At 45.4% G+C, this 16,669-nt stretch overlaps 1 protein-coding gene across 1 annotated transcript; it reads right to left on the reverse strand.

Annotated features, from left to right (window-relative positions):
* Window positions 1–9,158: 9,158 nt before the first annotated feature.
* Window positions 9,159–16,174, reverse strand: LOC127333995 (metal transporter Nramp5). The gene is made up of 12 exons (XM_051360430.2): window positions 15,980–16,174; window positions 15,654–15,732; window positions 15,531–15,571; window positions 15,215–15,293; window positions 15,019–15,123; window positions 12,878–13,169; window positions 12,701–12,770; window positions 12,409–12,582; window positions 12,183–12,287; window positions 11,819–11,950; window positions 11,363–11,458; window positions 9,159–9,739 (listed from the first exon to the last, which is right to left on the reverse strand). Exons 1-12 carry the CDS (start codon window positions 16,088–16,090, stop codon window positions 9,401–9,403), a joined length of 1,623 nt encoding a protein of 540 aa, XP_051216390.1. The 5' UTR covers window positions 16,091–16,174; the 3' UTR covers window positions 9,159–9,400.
* Window positions 16,175–16,669: the final 495 nt, after the last annotated feature.

The following is a 16,669-nucleotide window of genomic DNA, read 5'->3' on the forward strand; positions in this document are numbered from 1 at the left end:
AGACACGCCCAGAACCATGCCAGGCACGCGGTGAGCGCGCACGGACATGTCCTGGACGCGCCAGAGCGGCAAGTTGTGCCGTCGCCTCAGTACACCCCTGCACGCCTACCTCTGCATCGAGCTTTGCCACCACCTCCTCTACTCCGTAGACAAGCTCACTAGCTCGCGGAGGACCTGTCGACGTCGCAATAATCCAACCCTTGCCGTGCCGGTACTGCAAGGACACGCACCTCGCTCGCACGCCATAGTCCATCACTCGCCATGCCCTCAAGCTCATCAGCACGACCTATACGTCGCCTACCTCCTGCGCCCCCTAACTTGCCCCTTCGCACCCTGGAGCGCCATTGCCGTCGATGACCCTCCACGGCACCCCGCAACACCCCTTCACCCTATAAAAGGAGAACTTCCGCGCTCGAATCCTTCACACCAACGAGTTTCTCTCCTCTTTATGATCCTCCTCAATATCTTCCCCTCCTCAATTAGCCCCCATCTCGCCAGAATTTTATCGGAATCCGCCGCATCAGTAGCTCATCGCCGTCGTCCAATTAGGCCACCTCAAGCTCCGCCACCGGTACCAGTCAACTCCTCGTCGTCGACAACATCGTCTAGCATCCGCGCCGCCCCTCGCCGGAGCTCCAGCTCGCCGCCGACCCCCTACCTCCGCCGCTACCGCAAGACCTTCTCCCCGACGACGACGACGGTCAGCCGTCAGATCTGCATCTAATCGCACGGTCCAGGTTAGAACATACCGTTTCGGTAAACCAGAGTCACTGACGCATGGGACCCCTTGTCAGCTGGCCCGTGGCGTGTGAAACGTTACTGGGCTGGTGTTTCTCTAATTCAAACCATTTCGGCCCAATAGTTTTCCCGCCTAGCCCACTTAGCCATTTTCAAATTAATATGTTTCAGCAAATTTTCAATACTGATGCTTTGCTATAAATTGAATAGTTTCAAATCTACAAGTCCAAATTTAGCAAATCAAAATGTTCCAGAAAGATTATGAAATTATCTAGCTAACCCCACTGGATTCAACCCAATAGCTTTTGTAGATTTTGAATAGTAAAATTAACAAGAAAGAGACTTTTCAGTATTCTAATAAATCTTAAAAATCAACCAATTTGAATTTTGAAGTGAATCCAATTGCTATAATTCACATTTCACAAACTCTAATTTAATATGATATAGGTTCTGTACATGATCATGGGCTAGAAGCAAAATATTGGCTATGTAGTCAATACTAGTCCATTTAAACTATTTCAAATTTTAGGATTTCAAATCTATGAGGTGTAGCACCTCATTTAAATCATTTTCCCAAGTGTTATGAAGTAATATGATGACCTCTATTGCATGGGCTCATACTTGCACACTTGTGGAATTTAAATCAAAATAGTATTTGAATTACAATGGTTATTTAAATCACATGAGATGATGAATCTCATTTAAATCATTTTTTCTCAAATGATAAGTGTGAAGTGTTGACCTTGGTCAACATGTGATCATACATGGTTATTTGAGAAGATTAAGTCTTAATAAGATTCAATGAGAGGAAATTATTTGTCCAAAGAACTACATAGAAACCCTAATTCCAATTTCAAGGAGAGGAAATTATTTTCCTAATACTAAGTAAGAAACCCTAGCATAATTTGTGAATAAATGTTAAGTAGTGATGCTAGATCAATGGTGTGAGCCATTAAGGCTAATTAAGACTACTTAAGTGTTGTTTGGTGATTGTATCCTCGTATTCGTTTATAGACGCTAGTACCGGAGACTATCAAGAGGAAGAGGTCTTCTACCAAGAAGAAGAGCAAGAAAACTTTGATCACCTCATCAATCAAGGCAAGCTAGACTAATGCAAGCTACTTTGTGCAAAGCTCTACAAGAGCAAGGCACCATTACATTTTACTTTATGATCCTATCCCAAGTTTTTTACTTTACAAGCTTTATTGGATTTTATTTATCAAAGTTACTTTTGATTTATGATTCACTTGGTTTTGTTATGGAGTAGTACAAGAGCATCACACTTAGCCTAGCAAGCTCCAAGATCTTTAGCAGCCCTCATAACTAGTTGCTAGTGCTAAACATTAAAAGTGACTACTCTAGTTGGGAACTTGTGAAATGAAATGACTTTGAAAACCTTGGAATGATGAGTCATTCTATTGAGACATTTTGAAGGTGAATATGACTGGTGAATGACTTGGTGAATTTTACCAAAACTGATGGTTGGGTTCGGATGCGATACATTCCAATTTTACAAGTACCCCCACAATACCTGAATCTAGGTAAGGCTTAACTAGAAACTTATGTATTTTAGTATGGGTTCCCTCTGAACAAGCATCATAGGGGTTATGCCGAGGCTGCCTCCATTGAATGTGAAATGACGTGAAATGAGGTGAATGCCCTACCCAAGCCCTGTGCAGTTCACGGGTTGACGGTTTGTTTTCACCGGGAGGCCAAGCTCATGGGGAGAGGTGCCTATACTAGAGTATGTAAATGAAAGGTTAGGATTGGTAGTTCGCGTACTGCGTACGATAAATCAGGGCCAGTTACCCCTGACGAACTATTGCAATTGTTGTGGCACAAGTGTACAACCTCTGCAGAGTTTAACCTATTCGAATAGCCGCGTCCGCGGTCATGGACACTTGGAAAGGTCATATTATTCTGTCATCATAACTTTTCTAAAATATGAATGGTGAATGGTGAATTGAATTGAAAGGTGACTTTGACTTTGAATCACAACTGAGCTGTGGGAATGGCACTAATGTTCCCACTTAAGTTAGGCAAATGAAGAGGTTTTTTTTATTAAATTGCTTATGAAATAAAACTGACTTTATGCAAATGGAACTAGAGCTTAGAACCCCCTTACTATAGTGATAGTATTTACCTTAGTATTAGTTTGCGGGTACTTTAAAGTACTCATGGCTGTGTCCCTGGCTATTCAAATGGCCAGACTATGAAGAAGAGTACCAGAACCCGGAAGAAGGACAGCAGGACGTCTACGACAACTAGGATCCCTCCTGACGTCAACAGTTGCCTGTGGAATAGATGGACTACTACTACGCTATTTCGCTTCCGCTATGTCTTATGTAATTGATCAATAGAACTTCTATTATTGTAATGAGACTGGATCATGTGATCATTTATTTGTAAGACGATTATGGTATGTAATGAATGATGTGTTGTGATATCAATCTATTATGTGTCGCAAAAACAATATTCCTGGGATTGCGAGGAATGGCATAATAGGCATCTGGACATAAAAATCCGGGTGTTGACACACCCGCACCAGAAGCATCAAGTTCCTGAAGATTCAATGGAGCAATCATACCGAAGAAGAAGCCACTTGGGAGCGAGAAGAAGATATGAAGAAGGAATTCCCCGATCTCTTTAGTACCTAATTTTATTTAAGATCTCGGGATGAGATCTTTTGTAAGGGGGAAGGGTTTGTAACATCCCAAATTTCAAATCAATGAGAATGGTGGTTTCCAAAAATTCCAATTTAGGAACTAACAAAAACTTTAAATATTGCATATAGTGCTATGCATAATGTGTGTGCATTTGTGTGATTTTGCCATGATGAATGCTTGCAACTCCTACCAATATACTAGAACCCTACCTTGATCCTTTGTGATCACAAAGAAATGCAAAAACCAAAAGAAAAGAATAAAATTAGAAAATCACAAAACCTCACATATGGTTTATGCCATTTTTGCAAATCTTGAACCTAGACCATTTTGGCTTGCACCATTGGTTGGAAATGGTTACTAAATACTTATAAACACTTTTGGCATCAAATAAACTCAAATCAAAATGAAAATAAAATGAAATTGCAACTCACATGCATTAATGGTCAAGTTTGCCAATTTTAACATGACACCCACTTTGAGCCTCCGTTTTGGAAAATTTTCAAACTAAACAATACCAACTCTTTCCACCTCATCCAAGACAACATCAAGGTGAATAACTTTGTTCAAAACAACCCCTGCAAATTCTTGCTCAAATTCAAATGAGGATCAAGCAAAGTAGCAACAATGAAACAAAACTTAGATCATACCCATTTTGAGATTTTGCAAACCAACTCAAATTTGACCACCACCACCACCAGTAGAATTAAAATATTATATGATTACAACCCACCAAAATTCAATCAAAAATTCAAAAATTATTTTCATGCGGCCATTAAGTCGAACAGGTGGTGTGCACAAATCTGTCAACAAGGTGCATTGCAAAATCGTGTGGATCATAGCCTCCACCATCGACCCTGGGTCACCATTTGTACCCCCTTGAACCTCTGGCACCCTGCCAAGCGCCATAGACAAAGTTTGGAGCAGGCCAACGTCATCAATTAACCAAACCATGCCATGCCGTGGCATGGCATGGACACCCACTTTCTATCCCTCTCTCTGGACCGTTCCAGCGTGCACCACCGTGTCCAACGTGTTCCTCTCACCCTCCTGGACATGCCAGACCCACTGCTCGATCAAACGGTGCACCAGACACGCCTGCCCGAGCGCGTCCAGACATGCACGCGCACGCCAGAGCGTGCACGGCCATGCACCAGAGCACGACAGGGCACCACGTCGCCTCGCTCGCCTGCGTCGCCCCGACCTCTCTCCGCTCGCCAGCAGCATCGCCACCTCACCCTCTCCATGCTAGACATCGTCACTGGCCCGCGGGAACGCTGTAGACGATGACCACCTCGCCGACGTCCGCCGCAGTACTGCCCGCCTTCCTCACCCTCCTGCTCTCGTCCTTGCCTCAATTTTACCGCAATCACGCCCTGCGTCACCGCCAGGACCTCGCCAACCCCGCTGCATCCTCGCCATCCACTCTGCCCCCCTGTAGCGACGTCGCCACCATTGATATCATCGCCGAGCCACGGCCACCATCCGCCGCTATAAAAGCAGGCCTCCCCGCGCTCATTCCTTCACACCATCGCCTTCCACTCTCATCTCTGCCTCTCCTAGCCACCTCGTCGCTCGACATTGCCCCGTAGCGCCACCCAATTTCATCCTCACTGCCCGTGCTCCGCCGCAGAAGCTCGCCATCAATTTCGGCCACCGTTGGAGACGCCGTCGGTACCAGCTGCTTCGCCGTCGTCAACCACTTCACCGCGCACACTGCCAACCCTAGCTGGAGCACCGGTGAGCTCTCCAACACCCCACCCTCGCTGCCAGTAGCTCCGCCTCTCGTCGCCATCGACGGTGAACACGAGCCGTTGGATCTCCCTCTAATCCTGCGGCGTAGATAGGAGCATACCGTTTCGCTAGTTATGAAAGGCTGACAGTGGGTCCCATTTGACAGGCGACCCGCGGCGTGCGAGACGCGCTAGCTGGGCCGGCCCATTTATTTTCGTCTATGCATCCCATTTCCTTTCCCGCCTAGGCCCAACGATTCAAATTTGAATATTTTGAATTTAGCAAATTGCTCACAGATGCCATGTTCAAAATTAAATAGGGACAAATCTACATGGCCAAATTTAATAAATTTTATATATTTGGAAAGCTGAGAAAATTATCTAAACAACTACACTGGCCTCAACCCTAAACTCGTTGTAGAATTAATGTGATGAAAACAACAATGCAGGGCCTTTTGCAACTTCAAACATTTATTAAAAATCAACAAAACATGCTTTTGAGTTCATTCCAACTCTCAAAAATCACATTTCACATTGTCCATCAGAATATATAAAAATATGACATAGTTGTTTGTATGATCATGGTCTAGATTACAAAAGGACCCTATGGCTATTTCTAGTCCATTTAAAGTGTGCAAAATTAGTTATTAAATAGTATGGGGGCTATTCTCTCATTTAATTCTTGTCTCAAGTAACTCCACATGAGATAGTGACTATGGTCTAATTGATCTCATATGGAATTAATTGATGACATTAAATCATTACCATGTTGGGATTAAAATGCATGAGGTGTGTCACCTCATTTAAATCATTTACCCAAATAATGATTACGAAGAAGTTGACATTGGTCAACCTTGGTCATATATTATTAATTGAGGAGATTAAATCTTAGCAAGATTCAATGAGAGGAAATTATTCCTCCAAAGAATTAAATAGAAAAGTTAATTAATATTTGTAATGAGAGGAAATTATTTTTATTAAGAAGAAAACAAAGTCAACCAACATAATAATCAGGCTGTGATGCTAGCCTAGCTTGTGTGACTCATGTGTGTGCTTAGGCTAGCTCTTAAGTTTTGTTTGGTGATTGTGTACATCGTATTCGTTTTTAGACGCTAGTACCGAGGAGTATCAAGAGGAGGAGGAGGTCTACTTCCAAGGAGAAGAAGACCACTTTGATCAGTACACCAACCAAGGTAAGCTAATATTCTTGCAAAGTGCACAACTCTACAAGAGCAAGGCCTCACCCCATTTTACTTTATGCTTAATGGTCCTATCCCAAGTTTTTTACTTTACAAGCTTTATTGAATTTGATTTATCAAAGTTCCTTTTGGATTCATGTTTCACTTGGTATAGAGTAGCACAAGAGCACCAAATTTTAGTCTAAAGCAATCAAAGCTAGTTAGCACCCCTCATGACTAGTTGCTAGTGCTACCAAATAAAATTGACTACTCTAGATGGGAACATGTGTTTGAACTGACTTTGAAAACCTTGGAATAAATGAGTCATTCCATTGAAAGAGTGTGAAGGTGAATGTGACTTGAGTGCCTTGGTGAATTTGATAAAAACTGATGATTGAGTTGGATGCGATACCATTCCAATTCTTGAGTACCCCCACAATACCCCTGATTATGGGTAAGGCTTAGCTGGAAATTTATGTGTCTTAGTATGGGTTCCCTCTAAACAAGCATCATAGAGGTTATGCCGAGGCTGCCTCCGTTGAAAGTGAAATGATGTGAAATGAGGTGAATGTACGATCCAAGCCCTGTGCAGTTCCCGGGATAATAGTTGGCTATCACCGGGAGGCCAAGCTCATGGGGAGAGGTGCATATACTAGGGTGTGTAAGTGAAAGGTTAATGGTTGGTGATCCGCATACTGAGTTATGATTATTCAGGATTATCCCTGACGGATGTAATCAAATGTTGTGGCACAAGTGTGCAACCTCTGCAGAGTGTAAACATATTCGAATAGCCGCGTCCTCGGTCATGGACAGTAGGAAAGGCCATACTGTTCCGTCATCAGAATCTTTCTTCAAATATGACTTGTGAATTGAATTGAAATGTGACTTGGTTTTTGAATCACAGTAGAGTTGTGGGAATGACACTAATGTTCCCACTTGAGTTAGTTAGCATATGAGGAGTCTTTTACTAAAGTGTTTACCAACTAAAATTGGCTTTATGCAAATAAACCTAGAGCTTAGAACACTCTCACTAGAACTATTAGTGCTTACACTAGTATTAGTTTGCGAGTACTTGAAAGTACTCACGGCTTTGTCCCTGGCTATTCAAATGGCCAGACTATGAAGATGAACAGCAATATGAAGATGATGGCCAACAGGACGTCTACGACAACTAGGAGCTTCTCCTAACGTCAAGCGTTGCCTGTGGAATAGATAGTCCACTACTACTTCGCTTCCGCTACGTACTATGTAATGATCAATAGATCAAGTGTTGTAATGAGATTGGATCATGTGATCCTTTTTATGTAATGACTACTATGGTGTTGTAATGAATGATGACTCTATGATATTCAACTGTTATGTCTCGCAAAAACAATCTTACTGGGATTGCGATGTATGGCATAATAGGCATCCGGACTTAAAAATCCGGGTGTTGACAATATCCACTTCTGCAAACTTTATCTCCCGTGAAAACTTATTGGACTCCCTCTTTGAAAAGTTGGTCTTGTGAATCATGTTCAGTTGCCCTCGAGACGCAGGGTAAGCTTCGGTAGGTATGTAGATATCTTCGTCTGGCACATACTGTTGTTGCTGAGGATAATTGTAAGCTGTTGTTCTTCCTTCTGCCGAATGAGCCTTTGCTTCCGAATCAAGCCTTAACTCTTCACATAGCTTCTGAATATCGAGGAACTTCCGAGAATCTTTAAGTAGATGTGTAGCCTTCTCAATGTTGTCTTTTGGGTCAATGTAAGCATGCAAGTAACACAGAGCGATAAGTTGTTTTGGAGCTGGCAGATAAGGTGCACGGCTGCGATTCTTGTTTAATTGCGCACTACAACACCCTTTGCCACACTGGCGAAGGAGACTTGCAGCTCGTTCTTCTGCTTCACAACGAAGATCCCTTCTCCTCTTCCGTTGCTCCTCTCTGCTACCAAAATTTCTTCGGCTCTTTCTGTTGCCGTTGCTAGACGAATACAGTGAATCCACTGAGGCTATCGGTGGGACGATGATTTCTGGAGCCGCAGTCCTTAAGTTTGATGCACCTAAATTTGGAAGTCGAAGGAACCCTCCGGAATCGACGATAAAGTGGATACCGCCAAATGTCGCGTCCATACTGCTACGCAACTCCGAAGGAATTGGATGCGATGCTTCGGTGCGTGGAGTGAACTCGAAGGATCCGCAGCGAACCGAATTTTACGAGCTTGAAGGTGTTGGTGACTCCAGCACGAACGTTGCTGATGTGACCAGAGCAGCCGATGACGTGTCTTGTACTGAAAGTTTTCCCATAGACAACGCCAATTGATGAGGGTGCTCCTCGGCAATGTCCACCTTTTGGGGCTTAGAGTTGACGGAATCCTGCAGGCTGACACGAGACATCGGATATCAAACAGACAGGAAGAGACATTTACCCAGGTTCAGGTCCCTCGATGAGGTAAAACTCTTACTTCATGCTTGTCTGATCTTGATTATCGAATATATCGGGTTACAATTAGGTAGCCGAAGGCTATGACTAAGATCTCGTCGAGAGGCTAAGATTATAACGACCTAGCTCTAGACTTGCGATAAATCTATCTGTTGTGATTGTGTGTCCCTCGGCAGACCCTCTCCTGGCCCTTATATTGTAGGCCAAGTCCCGAGAGTTCTGTTCGGGTTCGACTAAGTTACAAAGAATTGTATTTCTAATCTTTCCTTGTTTAACGTCTTCTTGTCTTGTTCATCAAGAACCCTTCTTCGGAACCGACGTATTGATCCACTTGGTCGGTAGATGATCTTCATGGACCCCCCCGTTAGGCCTTAGGAGGTAATATAATACTAGGTACCTAAAGGGTAATGCCCACATCAATAGATGTCTTATGTAAACACATATTAGTGATGGATACATCCGTATCTAGAAAACATTGAGACGGCCCGATTTTAGATTTTAGACGGAGGGAGTATTTGACTTGACTAAAACTTACATGTATCTTATATTTAAGGATGAAGGGAGTAGTAAAGATATAGTATATCCACAAGACAAGACGAGACGATAAGAGCGTGTGGCTATAATAATATATATAAGAGACAATATAAACCTTCTACTGCTAACTAGCTAGTCTGATCTAGCGTGGGCCGGGAGCGGTATGTCTGCCAAGTCCTCACGGTATGGTACCGGCTCGTCGTCGTCGACCTTGACACCGACGCTGGCTGCCTTCTCCGCGTCGGCCTTGCAGGAGTCGGCGACGAAGGTAACAACGGTATCCTTCCTGAAGGTGAGGTAGACGACGGCAACGACATAGACGAGCATCAGCGGGAACACGACGATGCCGACAAGCACGTTCGCATACTTGGGTAACGAATTGCTGATGAGCCATCCAACAAAGCTTGTGCTCAGGAAGTAGACATTGATGCCAATCAGCATCAGTCCTAGCGTCCAGGAGAAAACGATGATCTGCACACGAAAGCAAATTTGCAATTAACTATGCAGCAACGTAGGTGTACTTTCAGTAAAAACAAACGCACGTTCCTTATCTTTACTATTAAATTGCAACAGGTCTGGTGCGTCGTACGTCTCCTATCATTTTTCAATTTAGTCCCCCAGAAATCCTGAAATAGACCTGCGGTCAAGGTTTGTGTGACGGACACGTTAAAATAGGGAAGAAATCTCGCGACGACCGCCCAGTGTCCAGCAGCGCAGCGTCGAGACCGACGGCCGTGGACGCAGATAGTGGCCTCCTCGGCGACGCCCACCACGAAGGAGCTGCAACCCATCAATAATTTGTAGGGGAGGCCGGAGAGCACAATGATCTGTCGACGTCCCACGCTCGGGAGACGACGCCGCAGAGCAGCACCTCGACGCCGCCATGCCCATGGAGCACTCTGAGGAGGGCTCGAGCAGGCGCTAGGGAAGGACGCCGGGTGCAGGCGCCAACGCCGCGGGTATGCGAGCAGTACCTCGGAGTGGCGCACCAGATCGGGTGCAGGGGACCGCACCAGACCGAGAAAGGAGAGGGCGCTGCCTGCCGCGGCGACGTACGGTAGTAGGGCCGCGGGGAAAGTCAAGGAGGTTTTCCGCTCAGCACTAGGACGGTGGGGAGGACACCCAGCCCGTCGATAGGAAGGTGAGAGAATTTCTTCCCGCGGTCACCAGAGCAGCGGAGGTGCGGGACAGACGGGCGGACGTCCATGTGTAGGTGAGCAAGTCTAGAGCAGGAATCGCGATAGAATTTGTGCATTTGGCTGATTGCCACGTTTCATGTGGGCACAGGACAAAGCTTTTGAGACAAACATAACAGATTTGGGAATGATTTTAAGTAGTGCTTGGAAGTCAAAATAAAATACATGCAGATGAGATTATCAATCGTATTGGGCTATGGGCTGATCTGGGGGCTCCAAATTTCATGACTTTTTTCCATGATGTAGTTGCGGAATTTCTCAAAAAAATAAAGTAGCAACACTTCTAACGGGATTTGTCTTACCCTCAATGCAATATTGGGAAACAAGAAATCACCAAATCGTACATGCCACCTATATATATGGTACCAGTTCATCGACCTCAAATTGTTTGGATCATGAACTTATTGAATAAGTTTTCTCCTCCTACCTCGTCGTGAACGGATGGCAACCCCTTATTCGACATAATGGACATCGTCAACAAGGCGGATGAAGCGGCATAACGACCAAAACCAGGGTATGTTGATGAACACTCAATAATAAAATCAAATTGTTTTGCAAAATACATGGCTTGAAGACGTGAATCGTAGCAACGCACGGGTATTGTGCTAGTCACTTTATGTACTATATAAATCGCCAACTAATATGGAACGGAGCACCACATTGGTATAACATCCATCAACAAACTATAGCTAGCACTACAATACACTATTTTGTTTGGTTGACTGTGATTCTGCATGCATGAGTATCATTCATGCACGGAGAACATGGCATGCATGGGTACGATAATGTGATGGGATGCACAATTATTGAAGTGCATGGATGATCATGCAACGCAGGTGTACGAACGTAGGTGTGTCCAAAAACAAGCTATAATTAAGGAAACACATCGGATGCTTACGTAGATGGAGTTCTTGTGTGGTCCCATCTTGCTACTGCTGCTGCTGAACTTCAGAAGCGGGATGAGTGCAAATGGCAGCTCAAACGACAGTATCATCTGTAGAATTCAATCAAAGGTAATCAATTATACGAGCCCAATCATTTTGATGCTGTCGTTAGATCGAAGAAGGTCTAGAATGCGCACTCTCTTGAATATACTATTTTGCATTTTAAGATCACAAATGTGCTATGTTAGTGCGTTTCTTAGCTAAGAACTCGCTAGCTGTTAGTAACAGGTCGTAGTTAAGTCGTGCTATGTATAGTAGTGGATGGGGCATTATATCTGTCTATGTGTTTTCTGACCCAGTGGTGACGGTGACTCGTGTTTCGCTGGTGCTAGTGCAACCACGGTCGTTTTCTCCCTGCTAACAATGATATTGAGGCTCGTGGAAAGAGAGACGTGTGTCGAGCACCGTACCGATGCTATGATTATGAGACGTCCGGCGCCATTCGACCCGCCGATGATGGAGACGACTAGGCTCGGCGCAATGGCGATGCAGCGTGTCATCAGGTTCCTAAGCCATGTCTTCATCTTGATGTCCAAGAACCCCTAGGTTAATTACAGTGGAAATGAATTGTCAATTTGTGCTTCAAGATTTATCACACCCTTTTAAGAAAACGAAAGATGCACGTAGGTGGACAAAAAGTAGAGATTAATGGTGGAGTCCTACTAGGCTTTGCACAAATATAAGATAAAAGATGACAAGTAAGTAAACGGTTCATAATAACCAATAACTGCAAAATGTATTTGAAAATCCTGTATTTGCTAATGTAATTGGTACCTGCATGATGTACTGGCCGGCGTACGTGCCGGTAATGGTGGAGCTCTGCCCTGAGGCTAAGAGCGCCACGCCGTACACAATCGAGCTGGACTTGCCGAGCACGTTCTGAAGGTTCATAGTAGAAAAATATCAAGATTTGAATAGTTCAAGATTTCAGTTGAGAGAAGAGAATGACAAATTACTCCACTAGTACTAGCTGCAAGTTGTGTAAGAATATTTTTCGTACCTTTAGGAGAAAGGAGGAGTTATCCAGGCTGAGGTCGCTGCATCTGTCTGCGTCTTCCACCGAGAGGTTCTCCCCGAAGCAGACAGTCCCGGAAACGGAGATGATGGCGATGTTGATGAGCAGTGCAACGAACAGCGCGAAGCCGCTCTCGTAGAGGAAGAACCTGCATGCGTCCTGCACATCGATCCAGATCCAATCGAAGAACACCAGCAATATCAGTGTAATGCTGCACTAAATTATCCATGCCTTCTAGCGAATATATACTATTTGTACTACATTTGAAGTCTCCCACCTTGATTCCCCTTACTGACGCCGGCGTCTTCCTTGAGAGCACCAAAGCCGAATGCAAGAACAGGTTGTGTCTGTAATTTATTGGCCAGAAGCGATATCATGTTCAGTTTAAGTTGATTAATTAGGAGATCAACGATGGATGCCTATAGCAGAGTATGTCTAGTGAGCAGCTTCATACGGCATAACAAGAGCCCCAAGGAGGGCAATGGCGTCTCCGGTGGCGCCGTCTCCCTTGAGTTTAGGGATGAAGAGCCCTTTCAGGACCTCCTTGGCCGGAGGCTTCACTATGCTCAGCTCACCGAAGAAGCACGCCGCCATGACGAACACCAGCATCGACACCACGAACTCCAGCTTGCGTACGCCGTATCTCTGGAGGCCAAGCAGGAGGAGCGTGCTGCTGCCGGTGATGAGAACCCCGATCCACACGGGGATGTGGAACAAGAGTTTCAGAGCGAAGGCCGTCCCGATAACTGCAGACAAAAAGAATGACGGTTAATAAGACGAAGTGACTAGTATTTTTTTTGCACATGGTAAGACAACTGAGCCACGGCGATGACTGGTTATGAGTTTATTTTCTTGTAAACTAATTCTGGATCGTGACTTCCCCTTTGTGTACTTATATGATGTTCAAGGATATGCTTAATTAGCTCTTTTATTGTTGGCAAGTGTTGACTAACGATAAGCAATTAGAACAAAAAGAAATACCGCCCCATAGTAGATTAAAAATTGGATCTAATGGCATTATTGAAAAACAGTTTGATCCAACGTAGGGAGCCAATGAGCTTAATTGCTTATTTATGACAAAGTGAAATGTGCAAATTTTAACGCAGCAATTACATTTTTTTCACAGATGTGAAACGCTCCGCTGTCGCTCCCCTGGAGCCTACCTGAGAGAGACCTAAACCCTAGCTGCCAGGGCCCTCAGCCCATCTACTAGCGGTGGCGGAGGCGCTCGGAATTTCGATCCAAAACGGCTGTGGCTGCGTGCGGTCCTCCGGCCGTTCGGCGTCGCGTGGGAAGCAGCGCGGTGGTCCCGAGGCGAGGTGGATCCGCGCGCTGGTGGCGCACGATGGGCCGGGTGGCAGGAACTGCTGGCGTGTGGGGTGGAGGCTGTGTGTGGTGCGTGCAGCGCTGGGGCGGAGGCTACGAGCAATGCTCGGCAGTTCTTGTGGGTCCCCGGACCAGAACTGCGCGCGAGCGCGCTAGGGGGATGTTGTGCTGCCCCGTGCATGGAGGATGATGGCGCGTTGGCCCTAGATTGAGGGCAACGTCATTGTTGCTGAAGCGTGGCTGTTTTCAGGTTGACTCGGTGGTGTTTCTTCGCGGTATTGGGTGCACCCTAGGAATGCCACCGATCTTGTGTGGTGGCCGACGGAGGAGGTTCATGGCACATTTTGCTCTACTCCGGTCAGTACATCTTGGATGTGCAGTCCTGCGAGGCTTTTTTGGCGGTTGGGAAGGGGATTCGTGCGAAATCTTAGCAACGAATTTCGTTCGGTACAAAGAATGACAGAGTCTTCGGATGTCGCTCCCCTTCTTGGAGGCATCATTGAGGAGCCTCCCATTCTCTCCAGAGACAAGGATTTGGTCTCTCCACGTGAAAACCGATGATCCGGTTATGCGGAAGGGCGATGGTGGCGTCTTCGTCGCTTCCGTCTTGAGGGCATCGTCTTGGATAGTGGACATGTGGTTGTTCGTTGGCGTTACTCTTCTTCCGGGGTTCGTGAGCGCCGGGGCGGCGGCACCGGATGGTGATTGTGCGCAAAGTGGCGGCCTCGAGATCCATGACAGGCAACAACTTTATGGGGTGTGGCAGCTCGTTGGCTTTGCATGGGTGACTTTACGTTGGGGTGGCGGCTCCAGATATTGGTGTGGAAGCCATGTGGTCTGCGGGCGGTTTGTTTGTGCAGCATGCTGCAGGTGTTTGGGTCGTGCGGCGTCGCACCTCGATCGCGACCGGTGTTATGTCTTGATGGTTGTTCTACAAGGTGGTGTTGGTGGTCTGCGCTGGGCGTGGCAGAGCAGCTGGATGCCCCGACCGCGGCCCCAAAAGTTTGATAGTGTTGAGGGTATCGATTTCGTATCGTGTGGGCGGCAAGGTCTTCTCTCCGGCATGGGTGGGAGGCCAGCTGGTCTCGACGAGTGTGTCATCTGTTGTATTGTCGGTGCGTTTGGACCGTTAGTGTGTTGTTGCTTGTCTGGGTTTGGCCCTGGCTGTGTCGGTTTTCGTAGACCTTCTAATTAATAGATAGGCAGAGCTTTTGCCTCGTTTTAAAACAAAAAAAAATGCAAAATTTGAATTGGTATTAATGATCTGACCTTCTGGGATATCAGCAGCGATAACCGCTAGCTCTGCAAGGAGCCATAAGCAGATCATCACGAACTTTGGATACTCGCTCTTGCATATCTCAGCGAGATGCTTCCCTGTATGCATGTGCCCATTAGCATCAATTTACATTTTATTATTTCAAGATCAAGTATAAGTGGCCATTAATAATGTTCCCAGCTTTAATACCTGTCACCACGCCAAGATTAGCCGCTAGTGATTGTATAATCAGTGCGAAGATGAGACCAATCAGAATCACCCAAAGGAGCTACAAGGACAGAACGAAGTGGACAAAGCAAAAGACTGAGTTGCATTTTTCTAGTGACGGTCTGGAAACGTTGAAAAGGTCGAGATTTTGTGGAGAAGCTTGATAACGAATGCAAAAAAGTTGTATGATTTCATTAAAAAGCTAAAAAAGTGTGTGCTGATTTTACTGCAAAGTGGATCCTAGTAAAATGAGAAGTAGAATCATCTCAATGAAAATACGAGTCGCTGAAAAATGCACCTCATATCTGTGGTTGGCACCGGCTTGCAGATCCGTTTCCACTGCATGAGTTTCATGACCGTGAGAACTACGATGTAGAGAGGGAAACAGAGCAAGGAGAAAGCGAGAGAAGGAGATGCTCACAGTTTCCAGGATCTAAGTAGGCCAGAGACACCATGAACCCTGGTCCAATATGAGCAAGGAACCTTTTCCATGCTGGCTCCTGTGATGCACAACCAAGCAAAACAGAAGTATCATCAAGACAAAACGAGAAACAAAGCTCCATCATGCTCAATCTTTCCTTCATGATGCAAAACAGAAGAAATATTTTGATCTCCCTAGATATAGCTACTTCATCTGTTCCAAAATATAAACCTTTTTAAAAAGCTAGTTTCAAAATGGAGGTAACCATTGCTTGTGTGTGCCAGAGTGATAAACAGCAGTACGACAATTCGGTAGAGAAAACACACCTTAATGAACTGATAACTTTCTTCAAGGTTCTTAGCGTCCTGATCTTGCGCCGTGTTGGACCGCCAGCTCTTTCCTCTGTCGCTGCCTGGTGTTTCTCTCTCAATCTCCATTGGCGTCACTCGGGCCGGCTTGGAGAGAAGAACACAGTATGTCTGCCGGCTAGATTGGGAGAAGACGAGTTCGTGGCCTGCTTTGCCACCTATTGTGGGGCTTATATAGAAGGAGTGGAAAGAATTATTAGGTCCAAAGATTAAAGAAAGAATATGTCGGGCCTGTTCCCTTTGTGTGAACGTACAAAACAAATGTCCAGCTGGGCATGTGTTAACCAGATCTAACAAGGGATGCCAAGAGTAGTACCCTCTCTACCTTTTTCTACTAGAGTGTGTTTGCATTGAAGGTCACGGTCACTGAAGCCTTGCCTGGCTATGTCTAGTATCAAGTATTTGAGCTAGGTGAAGTGGATGAGAAGCCAAGTTTGGTAGTCTGGGTATTTTTAGACCGTCTGACTGCCCTGAAACGTACGCGCATAACATACTAAAAAATGCAGTCATCACTGACCATTGTGTTCTTTAATTACTTCCGTGTTAGTCGCTTAGCGCTCCTGAAGATCGACACCCATCGGACCAAAGCACACCATCCATGGAGAAGAAGTAAGAGATAGAGGAAGCTTGCCTACCATTCGCAAGCAC

The sequence above is a fragment of the Lolium perenne genome, chromosome 2 (genome assembly GCF_019359855.2).
Source record: "Lolium perenne isolate Kyuss_39 chromosome 2, Kyuss_2.0, whole genome shotgun sequence".
Lineage (NCBI taxonomy): Eukaryota > Viridiplantae > Streptophyta > Magnoliopsida > Poales > Poaceae > Lolium > Lolium perenne.

Coding starts and splice junctions, on each gene's coding strand:
- LOC127333995 (XM_051360430.2), bottom strand. CDS start 16,090: ATGGAGATTGAGAGAGAAACACCAGGCAGCGACAGAGGAAAGAGCTGG. Junction 15,124..15,214: donor TAATCTTGGCGTGGTGACAG/GTATTAAAGCTG, acceptor ACATGCATACAG/GGAAGCATCTCGCTGAGATA. Junction 12,288..12,408: donor ACTCCTCCTTTCTCCTAAAG/GTACGAAAAATA, acceptor ATGAACCTTCAG/AACGTGCTCGGCAAGTCCAG.